At 37.7% G+C, this 26,637-nt stretch overlaps 1 protein-coding gene across 16 annotated transcripts in view; it reads right to left on the reverse strand.

Moving 5' to 3' along the window:
* Window positions 1-26,637, reverse strand: part of RBFOX1 (RNA binding fox-1 homolog 1) — a 1,184,784-nt gene that overhangs the window by 109,906 nt on the left and 1,048,241 nt on the right. For all 16 annotated transcript variants that reach the window (XM_065645206.1, XM_065645209.1, XM_065645210.1 and 13 more), the window contains one exon: window positions 25,127-25,369. In XM_065645206.1, the coding sequence (XP_065501278.1) occupies window positions 25,127-25,369 (243 nt within the window). The remainder of the gene's footprint in view (window positions 1-25,126; window positions 25,370-26,637) is intronic.

Here is a 26,637-nt window from a genome sequence, read left to right on the forward strand (position 1 = left end):
GGAGTCAATTCCTGAATCCTCTGAAACACAGAAGAATTTGAGGGATCTCCATGTCAAAAAGATATTTTCTAAATCACGTGGCATTTTTTACACCGAGGTATACACCAACTTAACAAAGAGCAGTTCAGCTTCTATGCAGGATAGTAATTTTTTAAACTTAGTTCACTGCAATTCCATGAAAAAATAGCTGGATTTATTTTTCTTATTGGTTATGTTTGGTACTCTCATATCTTAGCATGTTGCCACCAAACGCAAGCAGCATTTCAGAAGAGATACGTTTTGAATAGAAAAGCAGGTCGGTGCTTGTTGTTCTCTCATGCCATCCTTTCCATGGAACACCAGACGCACTAGCGTGGTCAATGGGACATGCCTGAAGTTCTCCAGTAGCCCAATCAAAGTCAGAAGAATTCTGTGATTCTGTGAAGACCATGTCATGGAACATTGTCCTTTACATAAACCAGAATCAGACTTTCTCATCCTTCTCTTCAAGCTCATCCAACATCTTTTCTTCATTAATGTGGAAGACGATTGAAAGTATTAGAAAATATCCTTTCTTCCTTCCCTTCTCTTACTTAAAAACAAGACACCACACCACCACCCCTGAAAAAAAACCCCAACAACAACAAAAAAAGAAAACAAACAGAAAAACATCTAAAGAGTACTGGATGGTCCAATGAATTTGTAAAGAGTTTAACCACCAATTCAAATCTAGCTGTGACTGCTGATCTTATGGTGAATTCCACTTGATCATACGCATGCTGCTTGTTACAGAATGTCACCAATGCAGCTTTTACTGCAGAACTGGGCAACAAGTTTGATTGCTGATACTCAAGTTTAAGGAAACATTTACTGAAGAACTGGAAAGAGAACTCAGATCTCCTTGAAATCAGGTTTTCCTTTCATGGGAACGAGAAGTTTTTATGAAAGAGGGAAAAGAAAATTTTCTCAAATAGCAACCCCCGAATCAGGAGAGTTGGCACTGAGACTTTAAAGCTATTTCCTATCTTTCCCTATTTCTCACGACAAGCTTGCCAAAAGAACCTCTGCCCTTGTTCATGCTCAAGCACAGCAAGTGGAAATTCCTCAGTCAAGATACACCTATTTTCACCTAACATCTGTACAGAGAAGCCATTAGCCATAACAGTTTCAAACAGTTTTGCTACCTATAGTTCACTTCAGGAATCAGTGCAGGATGTTACAGCCATTCTCCCTCAGCTATTATCACAGAGTTTCATCTTCTATTGTATTCTCACAAATGGGACACAGACTAGTAATGTTGTTTGCAGATGAAACAGAACTGGGTGGAGTGATGGAAGCACCAGAGGGCTGTGCTGCCACTCAGAGGGACCTCGACAGGCTGTAGAAACGGGCCAAGAGGAACCTCATGAAGTTCAGCAAAGGGAAATGCAAAGTCCTGCACCTGGGGAGGAACAATCCCATGCACAGGAGTGTGACTGGCTGAAAATCAGCTCTGCCAAAAAAGACATAGGAGTCCTGGAAGACAAACGGAACACGAGTCAGCAATGTGTGAGGGACTGGAGTATCTGACAAACAAGGAGACTACAAGAGAGCTGGGACTGTTCAGCCCAGAAAAGAGAAGACTTGGGGAGGGGTCTTATCAATGTGCACAAATACCTGATGGGAGGGAGTGAAGATGAAGGAGCTAGACTGCTGCCAGCGGTGCTCAGTGACAGGACAAAAGACAATAAGCAAAAGCTGATGTACAGGACATTCAGTTTAGATGCTGGGAAAACAATTTTCCATGAGAGTGATCTAACCCTGGAACAGTCAGAGAGCTTGTGGAGCTCCAGCCTTGGAGGTATTCAAGACCTGACTAGACACAGTCCTGAGCAACCTACTCAAGATGAGGTCCAGTGACGATAATCAGGCGTGGACACAGCCGGTGATCGGCAGGCAGGTACGCAGTGATGGGGCAGTCCGAGAGCAGCACAGGACACCAGGCAGCAGTTCAGAGCCCAGGTCCGCAGGTGCTACGGCCCAGCAGGGCTGGGGTGCTGGGCTGGACTCCAGTGGAGCTCCTGGGCCGTGGGTGGGGGGTGCTGGAAAGCCCAGGGGAGGCTGAGCAGGGCAGGGCCAGTAAGACCTAGTACAGACCCCAGGACCCTGCCGGGGATCAGTTCACAAAGGCTGATGCCAGAATACTGTAAGAAAACAACATGCAAAGGAAAACAATCTAAAAAGGGAATGGGAAAAAACAGTTGGATGGGTGAAAATTTCCTACTTGACAGAAATTAGTGCTCTTGTGATCTGCAAATAATGTGGATAAATGCATTTTATTCTTACGTAACAGTCTGGTTCTCCTTTTCTGACTCACTTTAATCAACATGCTTAATTTTTAATTTAGCAGTACTGCATTTAGTTGGTTCTTCTATTATGAATACTGTCAATAACAACAGATTTTCTGCAGACCAAATTTATGCCTTCCAATTCAATGATGTAAATCCACTTTCTTTTGATTATTCATTTGCATCTGTCCAGCCTTACAGTGCTGAGAATGGTTCTCAAATTTACTTGACTTGCTTCACAAATCTGTTGTGGTTGCATATGAAGAAAATGAATACAACGTGTTGTCTCTAAGCCACATGATCTCTGAAAAAACCAATTTACTAACTGAACAAAATACTTGCTGCTGTTATCATCGTTGCGTTAATAATGTAATACAATAATGATAAGATTTGGAGTTACATTTCAAACAGAACTTTAGTCTAAACAAGTAAGATTTAAAAAAAAGCGGTTATTACTTACATGAAACAACCCATACAACGAAACATCCTAAAAATATCAGCATATCAGCAACAGCTCTGCGTTACTCATTGCAATTATCTGGGCCAGTCTTGCACTCTCTGCACACTCTATTTGTTCTGAAAAAGTATTGTTTCAAATACAAGGCTACACAAATGTAATCATGCAAATGGTTATCCTGACCCATTACCTGACATCAAGTACTTCAAAAGATGCAAGAAACTCTCTAAGGCAACTATTCAGCAAAGCTCTCCCTCAATATAGTTCTCTCCATTACCCCAAGTGGGAACGTGATCTTTCTGAAATATGCTAGGATTACCTCTTAAAATAGTCTGTATATATGTTTTTGAGTACAGATGGGGTTATTATTCAGTTAATTCACATCTGCTTTTATGCTATATATATTTATGCATTTGTAAAGACATGGCTTTAAATTCCTTCCCCCATCATATACATCAAACACATTATATTTCATAAAAGTACTGAACTGTCCTGGAATACACAGCTTCTGCAACACACTTCACCTACATCTGTTACAGCATCTTGCGTGAACTGCAAAAGAAAGACCCACCAATCCTTACAAGTCAACCATCTATGTATATCAGTGGACTGAAACTGGAAAAAAGGAGTAAAAAAAAAAAAAACCAAACCAAACCAAACCAAAACAACACAAAAAAACCCCCAACCAAATAAAAATTTTTCAGGTATTTTTTTGAAACCTACTTCTAAACCTAAGCTTGTCTCCCTAACTTGTATAAAATCTCGGCCAAACAGATTTTTAGTTCCTTCAATGATTTAAGGAGATCCAAGTACATTTACCTTCAGTGCTGTTACAGAAAATGTGGTAATCTAAAATACACTCAAAAGAAATAATTTCATGGTTCTTTTAAACTCTTTTCTAGGTATGAAATTTTCCTTCTACTTACTAGATTGTGATGGTTTTGGCTGAGGTAGTTCATTTTCTTAATAGAAGATAGTACGTGGCTACGTTTTGGATTTGTGCTGGAAAGCACTGTAATCTGAGGATGTTTCGGTTACTGCTGAGCCCTCTTTGAACAGAGGCAAGGCCTTTGCTTCTGCTCCCCCCACCACAGCAGCAAGTTGGGAGGGGACACAGCTGGGACAGCTGACCCCAACTGATCCAAAGGATATTACACGCCTTATGACGTCATGCTCAGCTCATAAAGCCAGGGGAAGGAGAAGGAAAGGGTGGACACTCCGAGTGACGGCATTTGTCTTCCCAAGTAACCGTTAGGATAGAGCCAGGCTTTCCTGGAGACTCTAAACACCTGTCTTCCCAAGAGAAATGGGGAATTAATTCCTTGTTTTTCTTTGCTTAGGTGCGCAGCCTTTTTTTTCCTATTAAACTGTCTTTATCTCAACCCACAAGTTTTCTCACTTTTATTCTTCAGATTCTGTCCCCCACCTCACCATGGGGCAGCGAGTGAGCAGCTGGGTGGTGTTTAGCTACTGGCTGGGGTTAAACCATGATATGCATTTACCACTATTTAAGGAAAAAAAAGGTTTGGTGATTCAGTTTGACAACCAAGCCTACACTGTATATACTGTACTTCAGGAATGTGAGGAAATCACAAGGGGTTTTTAATCTGTAAAGACAGAGTTTTATTTAGGATAAGCTAAAAATCTTCTTTTTGCACATAGAACTGAGACACTAATATGGGAGTAAAACTCATTTAGAAATGTAATAAACTGAGAATACTTAAACTGACTTAATCCAGGGAAAGATAAAAGAATACCCTACAGAAATATGGTGCAAATTGCATTTACATTTGGTACCATCTACTTTTGTAACACCTTCCCTCTCCTCTACTTCTAAAGGAAATATTGTCAAAATTGCTCTGTTGGCCTTCTAGAAATGCACTTACAACTAAAACTGCACTTTACTGTCTTGCGCATTTCCATCTCAGTAAAGAATTCACCGGTTCCAGAACACTGCACATCTCTTGACCATTCAACAGCTAGAGAAAGAGTATCACAAGCATTTTTAATTATTATTTACAAAATGATAGAAAGAAAAGCAGGTCAAAAAATGAGACTCACAAGCAGTAGGTATGATTCGAAATCCCTTCAGTTATTTGCAAAACCATCCAATATATTTTAATGACTGCAGTTATGAGATTATATAAATTCATGAAGAATATATATTTATTAATGCATATACTCAGGACTCTTACTCTTCCCTGATTAGAATGTCAGGTGAACATTTCAGCTGAATGAAAATGAATTGTGAGCTAAAGATGACCAGTTCTGTCTCACCTGAGTTACTCATGTGAAAAGCTTCTAATAGACATTGTGGGGTGCATGCATTAAATTAGAAACATGTCATTGATTTTTTTCAAATTTCCTTTAAATAAAAAGGGAGAAAAGGTTAATTAAGTTCTCCCATGCAATTCTATTAAGAATATCCATGATTACTGTAGCATGAGGAGGATAGTTAATTCAAAAAAAAAAAAAGAAGGAAGAGGCACTATTGAAATATACAGCTAGCCAATGAGAATGACTGAACAGTTGTGGCTGCTATAATGTAACACAGACTCTGAGAATATTATAGCAAAAAAACCCACAAAAAACCAAAACAAAAAACCCCCCCCCCACACAAAACCAACAAAAAACAATCTAAGAAACAAAATGAACAAACTAAGTTTCTGCCCAGAAGCATGATACAGAAAGTCTCATAACCTAATATAGAAGTATGAGTTGGTAATATATAATACTTTTTTGTGTTATCATCAAAATCCTGTATTTTGTAATATGAAGTGGCATTTGACAATATGAGTCATATATCCATAACTTGATATACTGGCCTACTGAGGTTTTGTTATTTGGATTTCTAGCTTGACCAAATGTCCCAAAATAACATGAACTATCTCAAAATTTCTTAAGAAATACATTACTTTCAGAAGCGTTATGGAGGCTTTTACAAGACGCGTATTTCACTTTCTGTTCTCTCACGGGTATTCTGTGCTAATGCTGTCAGAGCAGAAACTGCTTGCAGTGGTCTTTGCAAGTTTAAATATGGTCTTAAACCAAATATAATAATCTACAGAGATTTACTAAAGTTACTTTTGCACAATCCAAACACTACCAAATTTTAATTTTATCTTAATAAGAACAAAAAAATGTTGATTTTCAACATCTAAAAATAACAATAAAAAGATGGCTGTATCTATATCAAATATTTTCCTGTAGACATTTTTCTTGTTTAATTCCCTCAAACTACTTGATATCCTCCAGATACAGGTGTACTTTATTGAGAGAATACATTGAAAGTAAAATAGTTCTTTTGTAACCAGAGAAGGCTGAAAGCAAGTATCAACAGTCTGCAAACAAAAGTTTTTCATATTTGATTCCAGACTTTATTAACTGCTTCAATTTAGCCTGGCCAAGACATGGCACTTCACTGAAAAGAGTGGAACTGACTCAAAAGATTAATTACAGTAAAATTGTCCTAATCTGTCATAAATTCTGATATAGGAGCAAGAGGAAGTAATTTTCTTCAGTAAAAAGCAATGATCACCAAAGCATGAAAATTAACACTTCACAGAGGTAGATATTAAATGAGAAATATTAGCTGCATCAGCATGTTGGAGACAACTATAAACTGTAGAAGACTTCTAAGACTGGGAAATATTACAGTTTATTATGATAAAGTCAATTTTATCATTCAGTAAATGCTCACTTTGTGAATTTAGCACTGTATTTCTTTCTCCGCAAACATAAATTGCATTACTGCTTTACAGAATTTATATCACTTTTGCTTCCTTTATGCATTATTGCTTACTTTATCTCGTGGAAGCTTATTAATACACAGAAGGCAAAAAACCCACTGAGTGTTACTTTATTTTATTACTTACTTTGAGTACACAGACAACACCTGACATACGCTCTTCAGAAATTGCATTAGTCAAAAAGAATTTTGTATCAGTTTCAGTCAGTGGGCACTTCTGAGCAGATGAGAGCCTTTTTTTTTTTTAGAAAGATAAATAAATATAAAAAGATAAGTACAACTACACAGTGAAGATACTCTGCCTATACATTCTTTTACTACAGAATAAATTCAATCTAAAGATTTTATAACCAGTAGCATTCACACTGAAAGGTACTAATGCATCATTATGATCTAGCAGGTTGCTCGCTGTGTTTTACAGCCTTTCACACTACATTAACCTTTTGTACCTCAAGTATTTATGACCTCATAAGGAAGTATTTATCAAACTGAAAGCTCATATACAGCACTGTATTTTAGCTTTCATTGCTTAGGAACATTTATAATTTATTTTTGCCTGAATTTAAAATCACTTTGGTATACAGTCCATAGTTTTAACAAAAACATTAATGCAAAGTAAAACTATTTTTCCACCATCCATGCAAATGACTAGACACAAAATTGCGAAATTTCTCACATATGGTCTCATGCCAACATGAAGAAAACCTTCCCATGCAAATTTTATTCTAAATTTTTTTTTTAAGAAGCAGCAAATATATTCATTATGCTTTCTGCAATACTCAACAGTGTATCATAGCAAAACAATACACAGAAGTGCTCCTGGTACAAGAATCATTGCAATTACTGAAGTCATAGATTCTCCAACTACATATCATGCTCTGTATTTGACAACAACAAAACCAAACAAAAGATATAGTAATTCAGGCAATATGTATGCTGTGTTCAACGTCCCCATATGCATAGCCACATTTGAGAAAAAAACATGCAGTTGATTAATGTGTTGTACAAATATTGCACAGTGGTGCTCGCCAATATTTTTCCTGGCAAATCAGTATGAAATGTGATGTATTGAAACTCACCACGAGCAAGGCAAAACTTTAAGCTCACAAACATTCTCATAAAATTTATGGCTAACAAACACCAGTGCAAAAGCTGAGCAGATGTCCCAGAGAAACTACTCAATGCCTGGCTAAACCTGCCCGTTCTTTTCTCTCTGTCAGGGCAGCGTGGCAGGGTAAGGCGCTCACTACCCTGAGTGCTGGCAAAACCAAAACAAAACAAAAAAAAAAAAAAAGGAAGGGAAAGGAAGACCATAGGGAAAAATGGCACAGGGAAGGAACAAGGGTATCTCCGGCTCTGTTACCATCTTCTGTGCACTTATGCAGGGGCAATAGTTGAAAGAAGAATTCAGTCTCAGCCTCTGAGGGATTTCTGCTTGCTGGTAATCATACTGACACATAGATTACTATTGGCCTTGCTTGCTGCATTTATTTGAGGAAAAAAAACCCAAAGAGAAATAACTTAGTTAAAGATGGAATCAATTAAGGAGCTGCTGAGATGCTTTGCTCTCTATAGTGCCCTCCTCCCACCAAATGCTGCCAGTCAACCCACCTCCCAGTCATGTTCCTTGTCCATATTGTGGTCTCCTGCCACCCTTCTTGCAGCTTTGTCAAGACTTTGTGGTGTAGGTTTTAAACTTAACAACCCAGTAAGTCAAAGGCCAATTTTCAGTCTCTCTCTTTCTTGACAGCCACGGGTCCCTGTATTTGTACAGATAAATAACACAGCAGAACACCCTCATATTTGGCATGCTACAGGGAGTTTTAGACCCCTATCACCTGACCTTTGCCATGATCCTTGCCATGATCCTCCTCAGTCCCATTCTTCTGTGAAAGAGAGCTGGAAACTATGCCAAAGCAAACGAGCAGATACATCTTGCTAGGTGCTACCACACACAATGACCCTGCCCTCATCATGTCTCCCAAGGGGCGTGCAGGCGGACAAAGAGATGTAAACTTCACATGGTCTGCATGGTACATCTGAAAGCTAAACCACGCTGCAGAGTTTTGCCTTTTTTAAAAAGGAAGATATATATTTTATAAGTAACAGAGTGTCTTGCTTTTTTTCTTATTCATACATCTGAAACATCACACAAATCAAGCTTAGGCTGTGATTTATTCAGTGCTCAATGTTCCAAAAGCACACACCAGTTCAAAATGAAATTCGGCAATAGCATTCTGTTGTTATGGGAAAAAGACTCTCTCTCAGTCTAGACACTCGGGCTCAAGACAGCCAGCTCCTGCAATCTGTTTTGTCACAGATTTGCCTCTGGCAGATTATTTAAACTACTTGTACCCTAGTTCCTTCCCTGCAAAAGTCAAAAAAACAATAAGTGTAATTCAGCCAAATCTCACAAAATGGTCACAAGGATGAAATAAATCTTTTCATTAGATGTTTGGAGGAAATCATCCTCTAAATGCAACAAGAAAGAAATAATCACAACAGATTAAAGCAGCAGCATTATATTCAGAAGTATCTCAGTCTTATAGTCCACTCACAAATCTAAAGAACTATTGAATATAAAGAAATACCTTTATCATTTGATGTCGCAAGCTTGTAAGCTATCTCAAATTATTTCGTGCTACCCCGTAAGTGTGGTAGGAAATGCAATTCAACTTCCCTCATAAAAGGAATCATCACCTGGTAAAACGTCAGAAATTTTAGAGAAAACAAAGAAGGATCACCTTGCATTGAAAATCAGATTACAGCAGCCCTATAATGCACCAATAGATTGCCTTGTTCCCTGGCAAGCTGCTAGTAATAGAAACCCCTTAGTCCCTCAGCTGCACCAAAGCAGACAATGCATTCTGGTCCTAAGGCAGTAATACAGCATGTCATACATCCTCCTTCAGTCACTGTGACATCTCTATGAGGAAAAAAAACCACAGTAAGATTTCATAACATTGGTTACATCTCTGTGACAAGGTGATTCATCAGCACCAACAAGCTTGTGCGGTGCAACACTGAACACCCATGCGATATTCCTGCAGCACTGGCACCAGCCGCAGATATTTCGTGTATTTCCCACTCAGCCTCTACTATACAGGAGAGTGGACAGTGAACTCATGACTACAGAGATAAGACTGAAGCAAACAAAGAAAAAAAACTTCTTCAAGACCTCATAGCACTCAAGGCTTTTTCTCTTAGCGATAAAGTTGGCCTGAATTTGCACTAGGATATTATTTTCACAAACCTCTGAAGAAGGTCAAAGCACAAAGCTATTTTAGCAAATGTGAGAGCAACAAATTTATCACCTGGGCACTATTCAATTTACCAAAGAGCCCACCTGTAAATAATGTAAATAACATTTGGCATGAAGTATCTACTCTTACTGAAAACTGCTGAGCAAATATTGCATTTGATTGCTGCATTTGATAAGTAGGACAAGGTGTTACAAAGCATCCCCAAAGGATTAGTACGTTCAACTAAATCTCAGGGATTTCCTAGTTAATTCCTGTTTCTTCACCTGAAAAGTATGATCAAGAACAATTCCTTGTAGTAAACGCACAGCTTGTTGCAGGGGCAACAAACAGACCGTCAGCCAGGCTCGCTCCCCTCTTTTCAGTGCCAGCAGCAAGAACAGACACCTGAGGGCACAGGGCTTTCCAGAAGAGAACAGAATATGCTCTTAATGCTCATGAAACCACAAACTGTAAAACAGATTCGGTCTAGTCTAAACTCAAACGATTACTCTGATGCCTGTGGAATGATCATGATATACACGCAGTAACCTTCCTGTGAATGTCTTAAATAAAAATGAGTAACTCTATCCTGAACCAAAAAGACTCTTCTTTACTTGTAATAAAACCAAAGTACCATTCTTCACATGGAAGAAAATAGCTAGACGAATGCACAACACTCGAATATTCAGGAATAAGAGCCCTCCTTCCCTTCCACTGAAAGCAAAAGGCTTAAAAGCATAGGACACAGTAAGTTCAATCACAATAAAAAATACCAGGCTCTTAAATTTTGCTAGCTAGCTGGTTCTAAACTTAGCAGGTCTAGATGATCAGTATCTGAAATACGTCAAATCAGCATGTCAAATCAATAATTCAATTAATTAGAAAGCTACTCAAATTCAGGCCAATACATTGTGAGTGTTTAGGTCAAGGAAACCGGAGATACTGAGACTAGATTCAGTTTGCTACCTTAAAAGATATACATAGAGATATTAAACAGCTAATGATAGTAGAATGCTATTCTATATAGTGAGTGGTCAGGGCACGTGTGATGGGTAGACCTGCCACATTTCTCATTCAGAAATGTGACATACAGAATGACTTATTTTTACCATAGACAAGACCTGCTACACATGCATAGTTCTGATGATTAACATCACCTCTATCATCTAGCACACAGTGAGTATATGCCACATTTCTAGGCATGTTATCACATTTGGAAATCTTAACTTTGAAAAACCCCAGACAAATATCCTAAGTCCTCAAATTGCATCTGGATAAAAGTTCCAGACAGAAAAAAAATAAATGCACTGGGTTAAGGTGCACACGTGGGAGCCTGAGATATAGTAAATTTGCTGTCCAAAAAAACCACCATCCCATCTCACCCCACCCCCAGACAAAAACCACAAACAAACAAAACAAACAAAACCAGACAAACCCACAAAGCAAAATCAAAAAACACAGCTGTGTTGAAAACAGAAGTATTTCTTGCTGTAACAATAATTTAAAAAAAACCCAAACAAACAAACGAAAAAACCCAAACCAAAACCAAACGCAAACAAAAAAACCAAACCAAACCAAACCAAACAACCCCTTTGATTGAACACGTTTTGTCTATAAAACACATTAGAATCTTTGGAAAGCTGACTTTGCTGTACATGCAAAAAGAGAAGTAACATGAGAAATGGTTGCAAGTTTCTTTTGAGAAAGAACAGAGAGATAAAAGGAAGAGATCTGCAACACTTTCAACTCAGTGTGGAGGGGAAAGAAAAGAGGGAGCCTAGCTCAAAAATGAGAGAAAGAAAATTCTAAAATTGGAAATGCTTGCTGGAGACAGGAAGAAGCCAACGGCAACATTTTATGCTGGTGTGAAAGTGCTTTTATGGCATTTGTGAGCCATTTCACAAGTACGCACACTGCCATTCTGGATGTTAACTTCAGCAGTTTTACAGTGAGTGGAGACTGCTGTGTTCCAAAGCGTTATAACTACAAGTATATGCTAAAGATTGCCTTCAAAACAAAATTTTAAATAGCCCTAATAGTAGCCAGTATTGGATATCTTTGTGCGTACCAGCAGGTACTGACATCTCAGCACAAGCTTCATGTCTCAATTCACGCATACAGCTCAAATAAAATGGCACCCGTCAGCTTGTATTAAAGGCAAAATCTTATCATACAAGTGTGTTCAAACACAAATATCCAACAGCTCTGCATAAACTCGAGACCCCACTACGTAAGTTATCTATTCCTGAATCTAATAATTTTGCAAGCTGTTCTATTCAATTATTATGAAGACCAGTACACAACCCTTTCAGTTTTAAGTGCTTGCCTGACTTCCCTCTGAGCTTAAAACCATATTTTGTCACTAAAGTACTGTCTACCATGGTGCAAATTTACTGAGATAGAATATCACCAGCTCATGAGTATCAAACAACGCTGATGCATTAGAAATGATTCAATGTCTACCTTACAAACAAGTTTACACCTCCAACTAACTTTTTGATTTTGTAAATCAGAAAGAAATTTTTAAAAAAACCACAAACTTAGAGCAAGCTTCCTAAAAAAAAAAAAAACCCACACTAATTTTAATGTATTTTAAGCTCATCACATTAAGGGATTATTATAAAAATTTTTCAATTTGCCTAAAATCTACCTTTTAAATCTGATTTTTATTTCTCTTTTAGATCCTTTAAACATCATCTACTATTTTCTTTCTCAAACACACTGCCAAAACTAGAATACATTCTGTATTTAAAAGAGAAAAAAGCGACATTCGTGTAGAAACAACAAAGCTCCACTATTTCTCCTGCTCCAGGTTAGGACAGTTTGCCACCTGTCCCTGCCATTTTTTTTTTTTTAAAGAAAACAAGGAAGATCTTATTTATGAGAAGCAGGAAACACACACTCTCAGAGGTGAAACTCATCATCTCTTTCATTAAATTGGATAACTCTGTACTTGGAAACTACGTAAGAAGGGAAATGAAGGGGAGGGAATGTATCCATGAGAAATCATATCTCTCAGCATAACCTAAGTATTTCCATACCCCCAAAACTGAAATAATAAGGACTCTGAGCCAATAGGCAACAGAATTTCTATATTTCCAAGTAAATGCACAAGTTAAAAGCAAATTTCCCTGGCCTAAACTATTATTTATTCCTTGATGTAAGCAAAAAACCACAATTTCTTTTTGAATATCATTTCACATTAAGATTAATTCCTTCAAATATTTTAAGTGAGTTGACATTTTATAACTGTATATTTGGCAATAAATCTCTTTAAATAAGGGCAGCAATAAGATAACACTTTTTGTAATATGAACATGTTACAAGGTATATCACATGTCATTGTGAAAAGAAAAATTAGGTGTCCCAGCATTATTATAACTTGAACATAGTACATTTACATAGTTCCCATTTAGTTTTGTAGACATCTCTTATCTCACACATTATGTGCTTATAACCCACAAGATCTTTTATTAACTGAAGCCACCACTACAGAAGCTTCATCTGCAAACACTAATTAGCACAGACAGACTTAGATCTTCCTGGAGAGCTGGGTGATCATGCCTGCAGTATGTTGCAGTGTTGGTACACATATTGTTTTCAAATCAAATATTTAGATACTATTCTGAAACAGCTGGAGCTGATGTGAATCCTTATTAAATTAAATAGTTGACATCTTTTGACGCATTTTTTGTAATAGCAACAAAAAAAACCATAGGCATGGAAAAGACTTGCTGTTTGCAATCATGCTTTTCTTTTTTGCTTGAATCAGAAGGCGTTCTGCTGTTTTTCGTTTTTTGGGGTTTATTTTGGTTTGGTTTTTTTTGTTCATTTGGGTTTTTCGTTTGTTTTTGTGGGGTTTTTTTTTAATAAATCAGAGAATAAAAGTATTTTAATTACAATGCAAAGCAAAATAGCCCAGCAAGAGAAGCCCTCCGTTCTTACTTGTCAAGGTATAAGGAAACTGGGAGGCAGTGCCCATCTTCTTACAGGAATCAGTCAATGTATAAAGATTGCGATGTCCTCAATGGCAAACAATCTGCGAAGTCCTCTGTTCCACTGCTAGTTTCATGTTCTTTGAACACCTGGAGGTGTTATCAGATCTCGTGGCAGAGGCTGATGAGGAGCTGCCACGCCGGCACCCTTTAATCCTCTCCTTCTCACAAGCATTTTACAGAACTGATTACTGCGGCCGCAGAAGACCCGAAGAGTATTTACCATTCTCCTGTCATTTGGAGATGGATTTTAAATAGGCATCTTGGAATCTGTATACTGGGGTAAGACTCTGACAGTAATTCAGAGGCAGTTTCCAGACAGGAAAGAGAAGATCAATGGCAGTGGCAACTCCCTCCACGAGTGAGATTTAAAGAGGTCGCTGCTGGAAAAGCACATGCAGAAAGCCCCTTTAAGCAAGAGTAGTAGATGGATTGACGGGATCTCTCTTAGAAAGCCCTTGAGAGGTTTCTCTAAATCAAAAAAGGCAGCACGATATATTGATACTGCAACATAACTGTGTGGGATACCATCTGAAAAAGCATCTAGAACCAGTAAGATGCAGCAATCTACACACAGAAATACCAGAGAATTCGTGTATGTTCTTCCCTGCAGAAGATTACATGTTCTCTGCAAGCCACATTCAAATCAATGGTAGCTGGCTTTTTGTCTCCTATTGCAGGGGTGGGGAATGAAAGTAAACTACTAAATAGAATGAGCAAAAACTGGGAAGAAACAGGAAGAAGGGGCAAAGTAGGTATATTGAAAAATAACATAAAAGAAAAATCAGAGGAAGATTATAAACAGCGAATAAACTATTCAAATGCACACGAAAATTAAAAGCAAGCAAGAAGTAAACAAAAGGAGAGGTAGATTTTTCATTTATGTTTTTTTTTTTTTAAATTAGCAATTGTTTTATATATGTATATAAAGACTTTTCGACGTATTAGGAAATATTTACCCTCTATCCCTGTAGTGCCAACAAAGCAACTAAATGGTCACCTTTAAACACATAAATAAAAAGCACAAAGTGCACGGCAACTACTCACATCTCAAAAGAAACTCCAATAAGATCAAGTTATACTTCCATTTGCTGACACCGTACTTTTTGAAGTTAACAACTGCTCACATATCACTATGAAAGAACCTCCGTTTTCTACAGAGCAACTAAGTAGGTTTCGCACAAAGAGCAACAGAACGGGGGGTTTGATTTTGCTGTGGGAGAACTGCCTGTAATGTTTTGGTGGAGGCATTCTACTGTAAATGCATATTTTAATAAATTACTTATAAAATGTTTACATTATTTTAAATAGTGTATAAACTGCAAGATGCAACTGTAAAGTATAAACTGTCCTAGCTGGGAACAAAACCTATGACAGGAAGAGCAAATTTAGTTTTAAGAGAAACTGAATTTTTTAAATAAATATATTGATCCGCACATGTATTATTATAGAAGCATAGAGTGGTTTGGGTTGGAAGGGAACCTAAAGATCATATAGTTCCAACCTCCCTGCAATGGGCAGGGACACCTTACATTAGTCCAGATTGCTCAAAGCCCCGTCCAACCTGGCCTTATTCTAATTTATTGATGTATGCATATATTTTAAAGCATTTTGTTTTTAACAGAAATCAGAAAAGCATACTAATAAGAATAATAAGAAACAGGTTTCTTTAAACAGTGATGTTCGTATTAAAATCAGAAAATTCTATCCTAAGAAGTTCAGATTCACTAACGCAGTTATCTGATTTTCCTATTAATAGTTTTAAACATAAGTTAGCTGCAGTTTACCATACAAACGTATGCACGCTTTCATAATCAAAGTCTTATCTCCTATAGCCTAATGGCTTGAATGGACCCCCTAGCCGCATTCTTATCTTCCAATGGAACTAGGACAGAAAAAAATTACTATTCTGGTCTTCCTCAAATTGCAGCACCTTGACATGTAGGTTACTATTTCCTCCATGTCAGATTTTCGTAAAGAAATTGCCACATATATGTAGAATTAATAGCGGACAGAACAAAATCAGGTTACTCGCTTATCTCCATCTGGAATTTCTATCTATTTATACAGTTAATTAATAAATTATTGGCTATTTGATATCTAAAACTGTGCAATTTAAAATGACCATCCAAATCTTTTTGTATCACAGAAAGACCAAATACAGCACAATGTGCCTGTTAGACTATTACTTCAGCCTAACTCATTTTCTGGTAAAGTCTGAGAGGAAGAATTTCAAATGGTTTCCTGAATATCTAGTTAATAAGAAAATTGTCCTCTGTCTCCTTCTGCCTGTGATGTGTACTTCACCCTGTCATGTCACTGGTAGCCCATAAAAGCAGCTTCAAACTTGCAGATGGACTCAACCGCTTGCAGGTTAAGCCAAGACAGATCAACATGCCTCACTACTGTCTTTCTAATATTGATGAATAGCAAAGTTAAATGCTTTAATCAAGTCACTCTTTAATACTGACCCTAGAAAGAGAAAAGATTAAACGCAGAAAAGTGGTAAGTAAGCCCACACATGAGTAACATTTAATTAAAGTAATTCTGTGGGTAGGTAGGGGGCTGTGTGGCAAAGCTGAGAGATGAGTATGTGGGAGAAGAATGGAAACTTGAGAGTATAAACAGGATTTGAAAAAAAATATTTTCAAGGTTGGACTGGGAGGTAATAAGCCACTAAGCCATCCTTAACTGAGAGCCACCTGTAGTCATGCAGGAGAGTAAGTTTAGCTCTTGTGTAACCCTGGGCAAAGACTGTCAGATTAATAGAAATTCAGCCTTATGATTTACGGCAAAAGAGAGGAAGCTTATCCCAATGATCTTCACAGCTTTTAACTACAAACCTCATTAGTTTTCCATCTACACCTGTGCTACCTGACCATTCTAAATTTCCCAATGGAGAGCCAGTTTCTTGCAAGCAAGGACCTAAGGACCTTGGTGGTTAACCAAAACGTTACAAACATATTCTCCTCACGCCATTGCACAAAGTACTCCAGGCAATACAGGACCTTATATTGCAATTACAAGAGTTGGGGCAGGGAGGAATCGACAACTTCTGATCAAGTTGCAAACCATTAGCTATCATTTGCATGCCAATTACAAAAGAATGGAAAACATCATTAGTCTTACATAACCTACCACAGCCATTCTTGTATTTAGAGAAAATGAGAGCTAATTTTCACCAAAAAAATCCCCCCTCCCCTCCACCCCGGATCAATTTTAATTACTACATTATAATGTGAGGCAAAGATGCAGAAGGTTAAATACAAAGTTGTTTTGATAAAATAGCTAATTACAAGATCCCCTTTGAAATTGATGCTCAGTTTATCCAGCAAAATGTGCAACAAATGTTTGTCTCGATACATCAGAACCCAAAGCACAGCCAAAGCATTCAGATGCCACAGCTACTTGGACTGAAAAGGGAGAAGTCAATAACGTAAAATAATTGGTATGGAAAAGTAAAGAGCCCAGGAGACAATATAAAGTGCAAGAAAATCCAAAAAACCAATAGTGTTAGTTCTTTCAGGGCCAAGTAGGAAGAAAATCTTAAATTGTTTAATTGGTCAATTGAACTTGGCAGATCAGAACTTGGTAATGCTTTTCAGAAGAAACTTTTCAAGTCGGAGTAATATGACTAAATCTTGGGTTGACAACGTGATTGAAAATACCCCTGCAATGTTTTCTGCATTAAATCTGCATTAAGAGTTGACCGGAACTACCTGGTCAAGTGATCTAGGAACTGTCAGTCTGCCACACAATAAACATTCAGACAGGTATTTAATGATGTTCAGCTAATTTATTTCAGTAAACACGACTGGAGATGAGAGAGCCTAAGTTCTCTCTTTATCACTGGGTGTTTATTGTTTTGTTTTGGGCAGGAGCTTCAGCTTTACTACTTCACCAATTTCATGCACTCAAAAATCGTGAAAGGAAGTTAAAATCACAGTATCTCAAAAAAAAAGACACCATTTTTATCTCTTCTGTTTCAGTATCACATTTGCAATCCTTTCTTGCTATGAGGACCAAAGGCAAAAAGAAGTGAGGCGATAGCTAAATCAGAAGGATCAGTTACTGAGATTGCACAAGAACACGAGACACCCTGATATTCCTGCAGTGGCACAACTAGCTGGCAGCGTAATAGCTGCCCTCCTCACACCGGACACCCACTCACGCAATGACAAGTACTTTCTCGGAGCAAAGCCCCAGTTCACTCAGCAAAACAGGAAAAAAAGGCAGCTATCTTCTTACCAAGCAAAACAACTAAGTATACAAACAGGTGCTTTAAAAATGATATAATAGAAAATGGTCAGCTTAAGGCCCTGTGTATCCTTGAGAAGAATCTGTTTTAGCACATGCACTGACACATGCAGCTGCTAAGGTGAGCAAAGAAGTTCCTGCTATTCCTTAGCACAAGCAAAGAAACACACATAGGGCATAGTTACAAAGTTTACATGCAGGGTTCTCAGCAAGAAAGCCTCTTAGAAGTAATAATGCCTGCGATCGCAAGCCATTACCGTGCCTCACCAAAGCAGCATGGCATTATGTTATCTATTTGGGATGTCAGGTTTGATCTCTTCACTGCAGAGTAGGAGCTGGGCCAGGTTCCTTGCTTCTGCAAAAGCACTCAGGGTCCTGAAACAAGCTCCTTGAAATATTTTCTTCAAGTAGCAGTTGGGTCCAAATATAATAGGTACTATAAGTGAAAAAGCACACCATGCTGATACAATAGCCTGTACCAGCAGGGTGTGATATAGATGAATAAACACTGCTGTAACAATTGTCAAAGTATTATCAACTACCTACCATACTGGTGGCAAACATCTATAGACAAAAATATGGAACTGAAATAGAATAAAAACTGGGTCATTGATAACAATTGGGAATAAAAATTATCCATGGGGAAATCTGACTTGCAAGACAGCCACTTCATGGTGAAAAGTTCCCAGCTCCTCCGCAGGGGGAGCAGAGTCCTCCGAGTGCCACTATTCAGAGAAATGATTGACATGGTGATCTGCACTGTCATTCTGCTCTGCGTGCTTTCCAGACAGAACTACACACAGAGGGCCAAGCTAGTCACTTTTTTTTTTGGTTATATTATAGCACAAGAGGCAGTTCCAGGATCCGTGTTCCAGGTGCACTGTGAAAACCTACTAGGCAAAAGCAGAATATTGAAAGACAAGGATAACACAGCTGAGCTCAGCAGCACTCAGGAGTGTCCCACTCAATGTGCATATACTTGGTATGTTCGATTTCAAGGAAGTTTACCTCAAGGCTAACAAGCACAACCACGGTTACACAATGAACCAACAAATTACAGAGAACTCTATTTTAGGCATCTCTGCTTCAATAAGCCACTGTTGTAAGAACAACTGATGGACACGTCTAAACCAAGCAGGATACAGCCTGCTGTTTAATATGGAATAGAATTTCTTGAAACAGCTAATGTCTCCCATACCCCCAAGAGATGGACAGACCAAGAAGAAAACAGTAGGAGAGAAAGAGAAGAACAAAGCATTAGGGAGAAAATAAAGAAAGGAGAGGGGGGAAAAAAAAAAAAATCACACCAATAATTTACATAAAGAACAGAGCAGCGCAAAGAGCTAATAAAAAAACAGAAATAGAAAAAATAGAAATATGCTGCAGAGAACTGTAGTAACAATCTACCCACCTACAGGCTTGGACAATGCACTAAAGCACTTTCCTGTAAATGCGTGTTACTGTCAGTTTTCTTACCCAAATTAAAGAGTGCAACAATTAGTACCAAGGAAAAAAAAATAAATATATATATATATTCAAAGGTTGCATATCTTTCTCTTCCCCAGAACAACCAGGTTCAACATGGTAGATAATTTTTTCACTCTAGAGTACCACTAAGCCTTCACAAATCCGAAGATGAAGAGATGGCCTCTGCAACATGACTACAGAATGCATAAGCCTGGACATAATTAACACCAAGAAATGAAATCATCAAACTTAGAAGCTACTAGCCCTCAAAGAATCTACAAAATTTCGAGGTAAAGCAGGGCAACTGTAACAACAGATATCTAGTACCTAATACATCTATTATTTTCATACAGAAAAGTATCAAGTTCAGTGGATGCTACAGGAGGAATTTTGGTAGTAACTGAGCTAAAATTTAGCTACAACAGAGAGTTATGCAAAAAATACCTCATCATCTCCACCGATCACAGACAACCCACACCTCTGCACTACACATCTTCCACGGACTTGAGCAGCGCTGCATCCCCTGGTGCCATGCTGGGTATTGATTCAGAGCCACCTTAGACAGAAAAGTACCGTGCACTGAATCACCAACACTCCTCTAAGTCAACTGCATTTTCCCTCGAGGACTCCTATCCAAGCACACAACTTATCAAGGCTTTTCAGCCTGTGAAATCTGGAGAAGTCACAGTCCAAGGCAGAAAACTGCACAATGATCTCAAGTTTCCATACTGCAAAAGTAGAATTAATTAAGTTTAGGGTAGAATATTTTTTATGTGCACACACATAAAGAAAACACAGAGCACTATTACAAGCCAAACTTTTACTATGCCATGGCGTTTACTTCCATTATTGGTATAATACACTTAAAATAGCGAACACTAGAAACAACATTTATTTTACTGCTACCTGCTTTTTTACACATGCCCAGTTAATGTCATTTGTATTGACATACTCATTTGCCACTGACAGCAAGAAAAGTTGTGCATAAAAACCACAGGCAAAAATTGAACAAATTTTACTCTTAGAACTATCTAGGTACTATAGCACACATGTTTCCATATATATAAATATATATCTCTCTACACAGGTAAAAGGTGATTTCATATTTCATTAAATGATTAAATTTCTTTCTTAAAATACCTTAAAATATGTAAATATTTAACATAACTCTCAAAACCACTCTGCAAGATCGTCAGACATATTACTTTTACCATAACTTTGTAACACACTTATCATTGATCCATCCTTCTTGAAAGAAGCAATTTAGTATTTTTGTTAATGACTAAAAGCACATTTGATGCCATGCAACTGCAAGTCTACCAGCACTTAAATAACCCAGTGCTGGATGAGTATTGATTGTGCATATACTCAGATGGACTACTTCCTTGATTAAGGTTAAAGAAACATATTGATCCAAAAAGATGAAAACCGTATTATTCAGAGAAGACTCAAAGTAACTTTTGACAGTATTTTATTACCTACAGATGATTTTATATTACATCAGCTAAATCGTCCTGTCTTTAAAAATTTACTTCCCTTTCTTCCTGTACATTTTGCCCTGTTTCATAGTACCAAACAATTTCAGAACATTCCATACTTCTTAATTGCAATTTTCAAAGTAGTTGTTAGTCAATTCAAGCAGAAGCAATCAAGAAAATGTTTTGGTTTGTTTTGTTTTTTTCTTAACCGAGAAGAGCTCTGGAACTAAATTAAGAGAGAAGTGTAAGGAAAATGGCATGGGTTTTGACACAGCAAATGTCAGTGCTACAAATGACGAAAGATACCTGGAGATGATATATATTCAGATATTATGTGTGCTCCCTGGAGAAGCTCGAGGGTTAATGCAATGTTGTGTTATAAAAAGTAAAAACCAAGAGGACAAAAAGGAACCCTTCATATTAAGCTCTCAACAAAATATTTTAGTTTCAATCAAAACATTCTCTTCTGGTCAGATCTGTCTGCTTTCATAGCATATAGACAATACGGCTGCTTTCATAGCATATAGAAAACACTATATACTCTGTAAGGCTGTATTCATTAGCGTCCCACACCAACTCAAAGTCAGTTTAAAGCACTGTGTTGTTGGCTTGGTAAGTACTTTACGCCCATTTTAAAAGGCTCTAAATGTCCAAAGGCAACACAGGAAACCTTTACTAGAACCTATAGATTCTACTAATAAGGAAATCAAGTCTACGGACTTTCTATATTAATAGCACTCTACTGTTCACAAAATTGAAATCTGTAATAAAACTGATGATTGGAATCTTGTTCAATTTGCAGCAAATGTGGATAGTGACAGAGGTTCCAGCTGGGCCAGGCTCACACTCTATGTTGCAGTAAAGGATTCAAGAGAAGTTGCACAGAACCCTTTTATTTCTACCTCTATCATTTATATCTTTATTTGATTTAGGTTTCACTGGACCCAATGTGAGCTCTAGCTTCAGTGCATGGTTCTTTCAGACAAAAAACCGGGACACACAGAGAAAGCCAGGGTACGTATCTAGCCGCAGCGTGGATTAAGTCCTTCATGGATGAGCTTAAGTGACTTCTGGTAATAGTTCTTCTAATTAGGTAATCATCCTGCAGTTCATTAGCTCCATTTTTCAAAATTTAAAGACCCATTCCTTGTGGTATATCCAGCTTCACATGTACATAAATATGCATGTGAATAAGAAAATTCAAAATTTGGTCTTGCCTCCAACAGCTTGTCTAATCTACGTTAATCACAACAGTATTCTTTTGTGAATGATTGTTCAATTGATTATTCTTCTTTTAAATACAAATAATGCAGCCTACTGAGAGGAAACTATGTAAAAATTTGGAACCTAGCAAACAAATGCCATAATGTCCCAACATCAATTAAACTTAAATTCTTTTAAGACTGGAAACCAACTATTCAGAAACCTAGCAGGAACTGGAAAGAAACATAATTTTTTTGTTCAACAATAAAGACCTCATGGAGTTACAACGTTGACACAGTGATATTTAAGCTCTATTTCATAATAAAAACATCTCTTATTAAACCTACAGAGAGATGTACACAGCTGGACCCTCATAATATTACAAAGCCCATGTCAAATCTGCCTGGGATCCATCTGCATGTATCTATTTATAAGGTCTTTACAGTGTGTTAAATGCAATGAGACACAGCATAAGAGATCTAGGTATCCATAATTAAATTGTGCCAACAATATTTGACTGTAAATTTGTAAAACTAACTGGTGAGTAATATGTTAAATGTCAAGGCTACTTTGAAAATGTAGATCTACAGATACGTACTTCGTGTAAACTCGTACTTTCAAAGCATTGCTCTCCGGAGAGGGATAGTATTCACAGCTTTCAATATAACATTGCAATTTAGAAAGAAAATATCATTTTAAAAAACAAACCAGAACTTTCTCAAAATACCCTGAAGTCAAAGTAAGGAAATCTGATTCTTTATAAACAGCATGGGAGCTACTTTAAAAAGTTATGTGCATTCCTCTGTAAGAAAGGAAACAGGAAGGCAAGAAAAGGATCCATAATAAAAACAGCAAATAACTATACTATGTTCCCAAATGAAAAATGGAAGTGAAATTGAAGTGCTATCCTCTGGAGAATGGAAATTCACTCCAAATGCAACCAGAAGGGAGAAAGTGCGTGACAGGCAGAATACAAGTTCGATATTAAGAAGGTAAAAAGGAAATAAGAAAAGCAGATAGCAAAGGATACAAAACCAAATAACAATAATATTAGTATATGAGAAGTAGGAAAATTTCAAGGGAATCATTGGATTTGCAATGCGGGGATTGAACAGAGCCCTTGAAGAAGATAAGGGCGTTGCAGACAATCCAAATTATTTCTTTTCATCAGCCTTTGCAATGGAAGATGTTGGAAAAACTCGTTCCAGACTTTTCTGATAAGAGAGACTAACACTTCTTCAAACTGAAACATCAAAAAGGGGTGAGGAAACACAATAAATTGAAAGCAATAAATGATGAGGGATGAGCTTCTGTCCCACTCTCATCGACAGGTGGTTTACCATTGATTTTAGCACCAACAGTCTTGTACTTCAGAACTGAACAGCAAACAGACCAACAGCTTCGAAATACAAAAAGGTTGAGCTGGGCATCACAGTGGACTGTTTAGTGAGGAACAGTGGTCAAAAGAGTGAGCCAAAGAGCAGAATATAGAAAGAGTGAGACTGGGACAGTAGGAAAGACTGTATTTTTAGTCAATATTCAATCTCTTCTGGAGTATCTCTTCAGCCTAGGGTTCCTGCTCTAAACCAATGACAGTGGCACATGACAAGACTTTGACAGCAATAAAAAATGATTATGGAAGAAAATTTTAAAAGCTGGAAAGAACCAGGAAGTTAACTGAGGAAAGAGATGAATCAGAGAGGACACTATAGAGTGGCGAAGAATACTATGAGTTATAAGTAAATAGGATGATCTTCAACTTGAAACTTTCTCACACTACTAGAGCCAAGGGCCAATCAGAGCAATAAAAAGTTACCAAGTCAAGAATAAAAAGTCTGAAACATTTTACTGCACAAACCACAAAACTGTGTAATTAATTCACAAGGACATCCCCATGACAGTAGCAAGGAATATTATTTTTTGCCTTTGCTATTATTTTCTTTCTTGTTCATATCCATATAAAGAAATAAGTGACATGGCAATAATCATAAATCTTCAGATTGCCACATTTAAGGAAACATGCTTTCCCTTTCCTCTTGCCCTAATGCACGGAACTTTTCAGGTTGGACAAGTTGCAGGGAAGGAAGGGGAGGTGAGATGAGGCATGGAGCATGGTCACGGCACGGATGAGGACAGGTCGTAGAGATGTTTGGAGCACCTGCTCAAATTGCAGCGCGCTGCTCTGTGCTAGACCCTACATGTGTAACACAGCTGGCTGATGGCTCAGAGCTCTGCCAGTTGTTAGCACTGGATAGATTGGGTCCCAGTCTAGAATTAAGACAGAAGCACTAAACTATCAATGTGTGTAATTTATGACTTAAATTACAAGGTAGGGCCATCCAAGGAGTCTCTTGCATAATTCATGACACTTCAGGACTTCACATATAAATCAAATAGAAGGAAAGTTTACCATTTCTGCTCAGCTGAGCACAAATCCACAAACAACTTTGGTAATGGCTGCACAAACAAGCTCTGTAGAAAATACAGTATTACAGATATGCTCTTCACAATACTCGTTCACACAGTCCCACAAGTAATTTCCATGCAGTATCATTCAATGAACACTTGTATGAAAAACTACTCATAAGTGTCAAAAATAGAGGTCATTAAAAACAACAAAATTACGATATTTTTTTCCCCCCAAATGAATGCTTACAAACACTCTTCTACAAAGTTTTACCAAACTTTGTTATTTGATTCATGGGCTTGCTATTAATCATTTTGCCTGTAGAAAAAGGAAACTACAGAAAGAAACTACAAAGCCCCCACACTTCCTAAGACGTTCCGAAAGCAGCGAAATTATATTCTCCAAGTTCAACGATAAACTTTGACAGACTTTCAACCTTGAAGCAGTGAGCAATCATAATACAAACGAGGTGCAATACCGAGTGTAACGTAAGAATAAATGTTATCAATAAATACACATGTAACTTGAAACGTACGGCTTTAGAAAGAGCTGAAACCTTGACTTACTGTGGCTGTGCCGGAGACAGTTTGTGCATTTGTGTCAGCTGCGCTCTGTTCGGAGTGTGTCTGAGCAGGAGGGTACATGTTTAACGTGTGCTCTGGAACAGTGGTTTGGCCTGTGTAGTCTGGAGCTGGATGTGGATGTGGGGCTGGGTATTCTGCAGGGATACCATTCTGAGGTGGAGCAAACTGGGCTGAGGCATAAGGCTGTGCCATCGTGTCAGGAGGTGCTGTAGCTTCCTGATTACCCTGTAAGAATCAACGGGAAAAAAGGAAGAAGAAACATGGTGTGAGATAAAATAAGCAATGATCCTGGAGGCGTAACGCAAAAAGTTATGATAGTATTCTGCTGACGTTGCTGGCATGAAAAGGGCACAATGATTGTTTCTCGAGGAGAAAATTTCTTGTCTGAATTAAATCCATTTTGCTAACCCTACTAAATCTTATTAAAATTAGGCAAATAAATCTGCTGTTCTCTGTATAATTGTAGACTATTGTTTAACTGGGAAAGGTCAGTGAAACGTACCCGAACTAGTGCCTCAACTCAGACAACGAAGAGGGACAAAGCCCAGTGTATTCGAGAGGCTACCGAGCGCAACCGCCACCACAGAGCTCTGCTAAGGTTAGCCCATGGCCTGTGATCCAGCATGACCTACCATTTGCAGAATACAACATATGCAACCTGCACATCAAGCAGGATTTGGGAGCACACTGTTAACCTAAGTGTATACTGAAAATATTTACATGAAATAATGCTCTATGATATATTTGCAAATACTTTCAGGTACACCGTATTGAGCAACTCCATGCCACAACTGCAAATAAAATAATGAGATCAAATTGAAATATTAAACATTTGAATGTCAAAATGCATCAGTTAAAAACCTTAAGATAACCTAAAATAAAACTCATATGTTGTAGGCTGTCAGAAGAAATAGATTTAAGAACTTTAAAGGCTTCAGATTTGAAGACAATAGTATGTCATTTCCATTTTGCAATAAGGCTACAAGACTGAAAACAAATGCCCTCATCTCTCTATACCTAGATCCATCTTTACATTTGCTATAATAAAGGATGGTCAAGCATGTTAATTTATAAGAGACTTCTGATTGAATGCGCTGCTCATATCAAATAGTAATAATTCTAATGGGGGAAATGTACAGAACAATCTTTCAAAACCTCTATAAAAGATGTCCAAAACATGACACTGCAGATGACACAACACTAGAGGTCATTAATACAGGGACTATCCCAAACCCAAATGAGCTGATTTGCAAGATAAAATTATCCCTCTAAATATCAAGTAATGTAAAAATGAATATTTGAGTAAAATTTTGATTAGTTTTTAGAACACTGTCATTCTCCCACCAAACCTTTTGTAAGTACCTGCAGAGGAATACTGTAGGGATTTTGCTTATTTGTACTCATCAGTCCTTGATGTCCTGATTTCAAAATAGGCTGGATGAATAAAAGACATGCTTTTGCACTTCGTACTTAAGGTCATTTCAACTAATTCA

The sequence above is a fragment of the Caloenas nicobarica genome, chromosome 14 (genome assembly GCF_036013445.1).
Source record: "Caloenas nicobarica isolate bCalNic1 chromosome 14, bCalNic1.hap1, whole genome shotgun sequence".
Taxonomy (NCBI): Eukaryota; Metazoa; Chordata; class Aves; order Columbiformes; family Columbidae; genus Caloenas; species Caloenas nicobarica.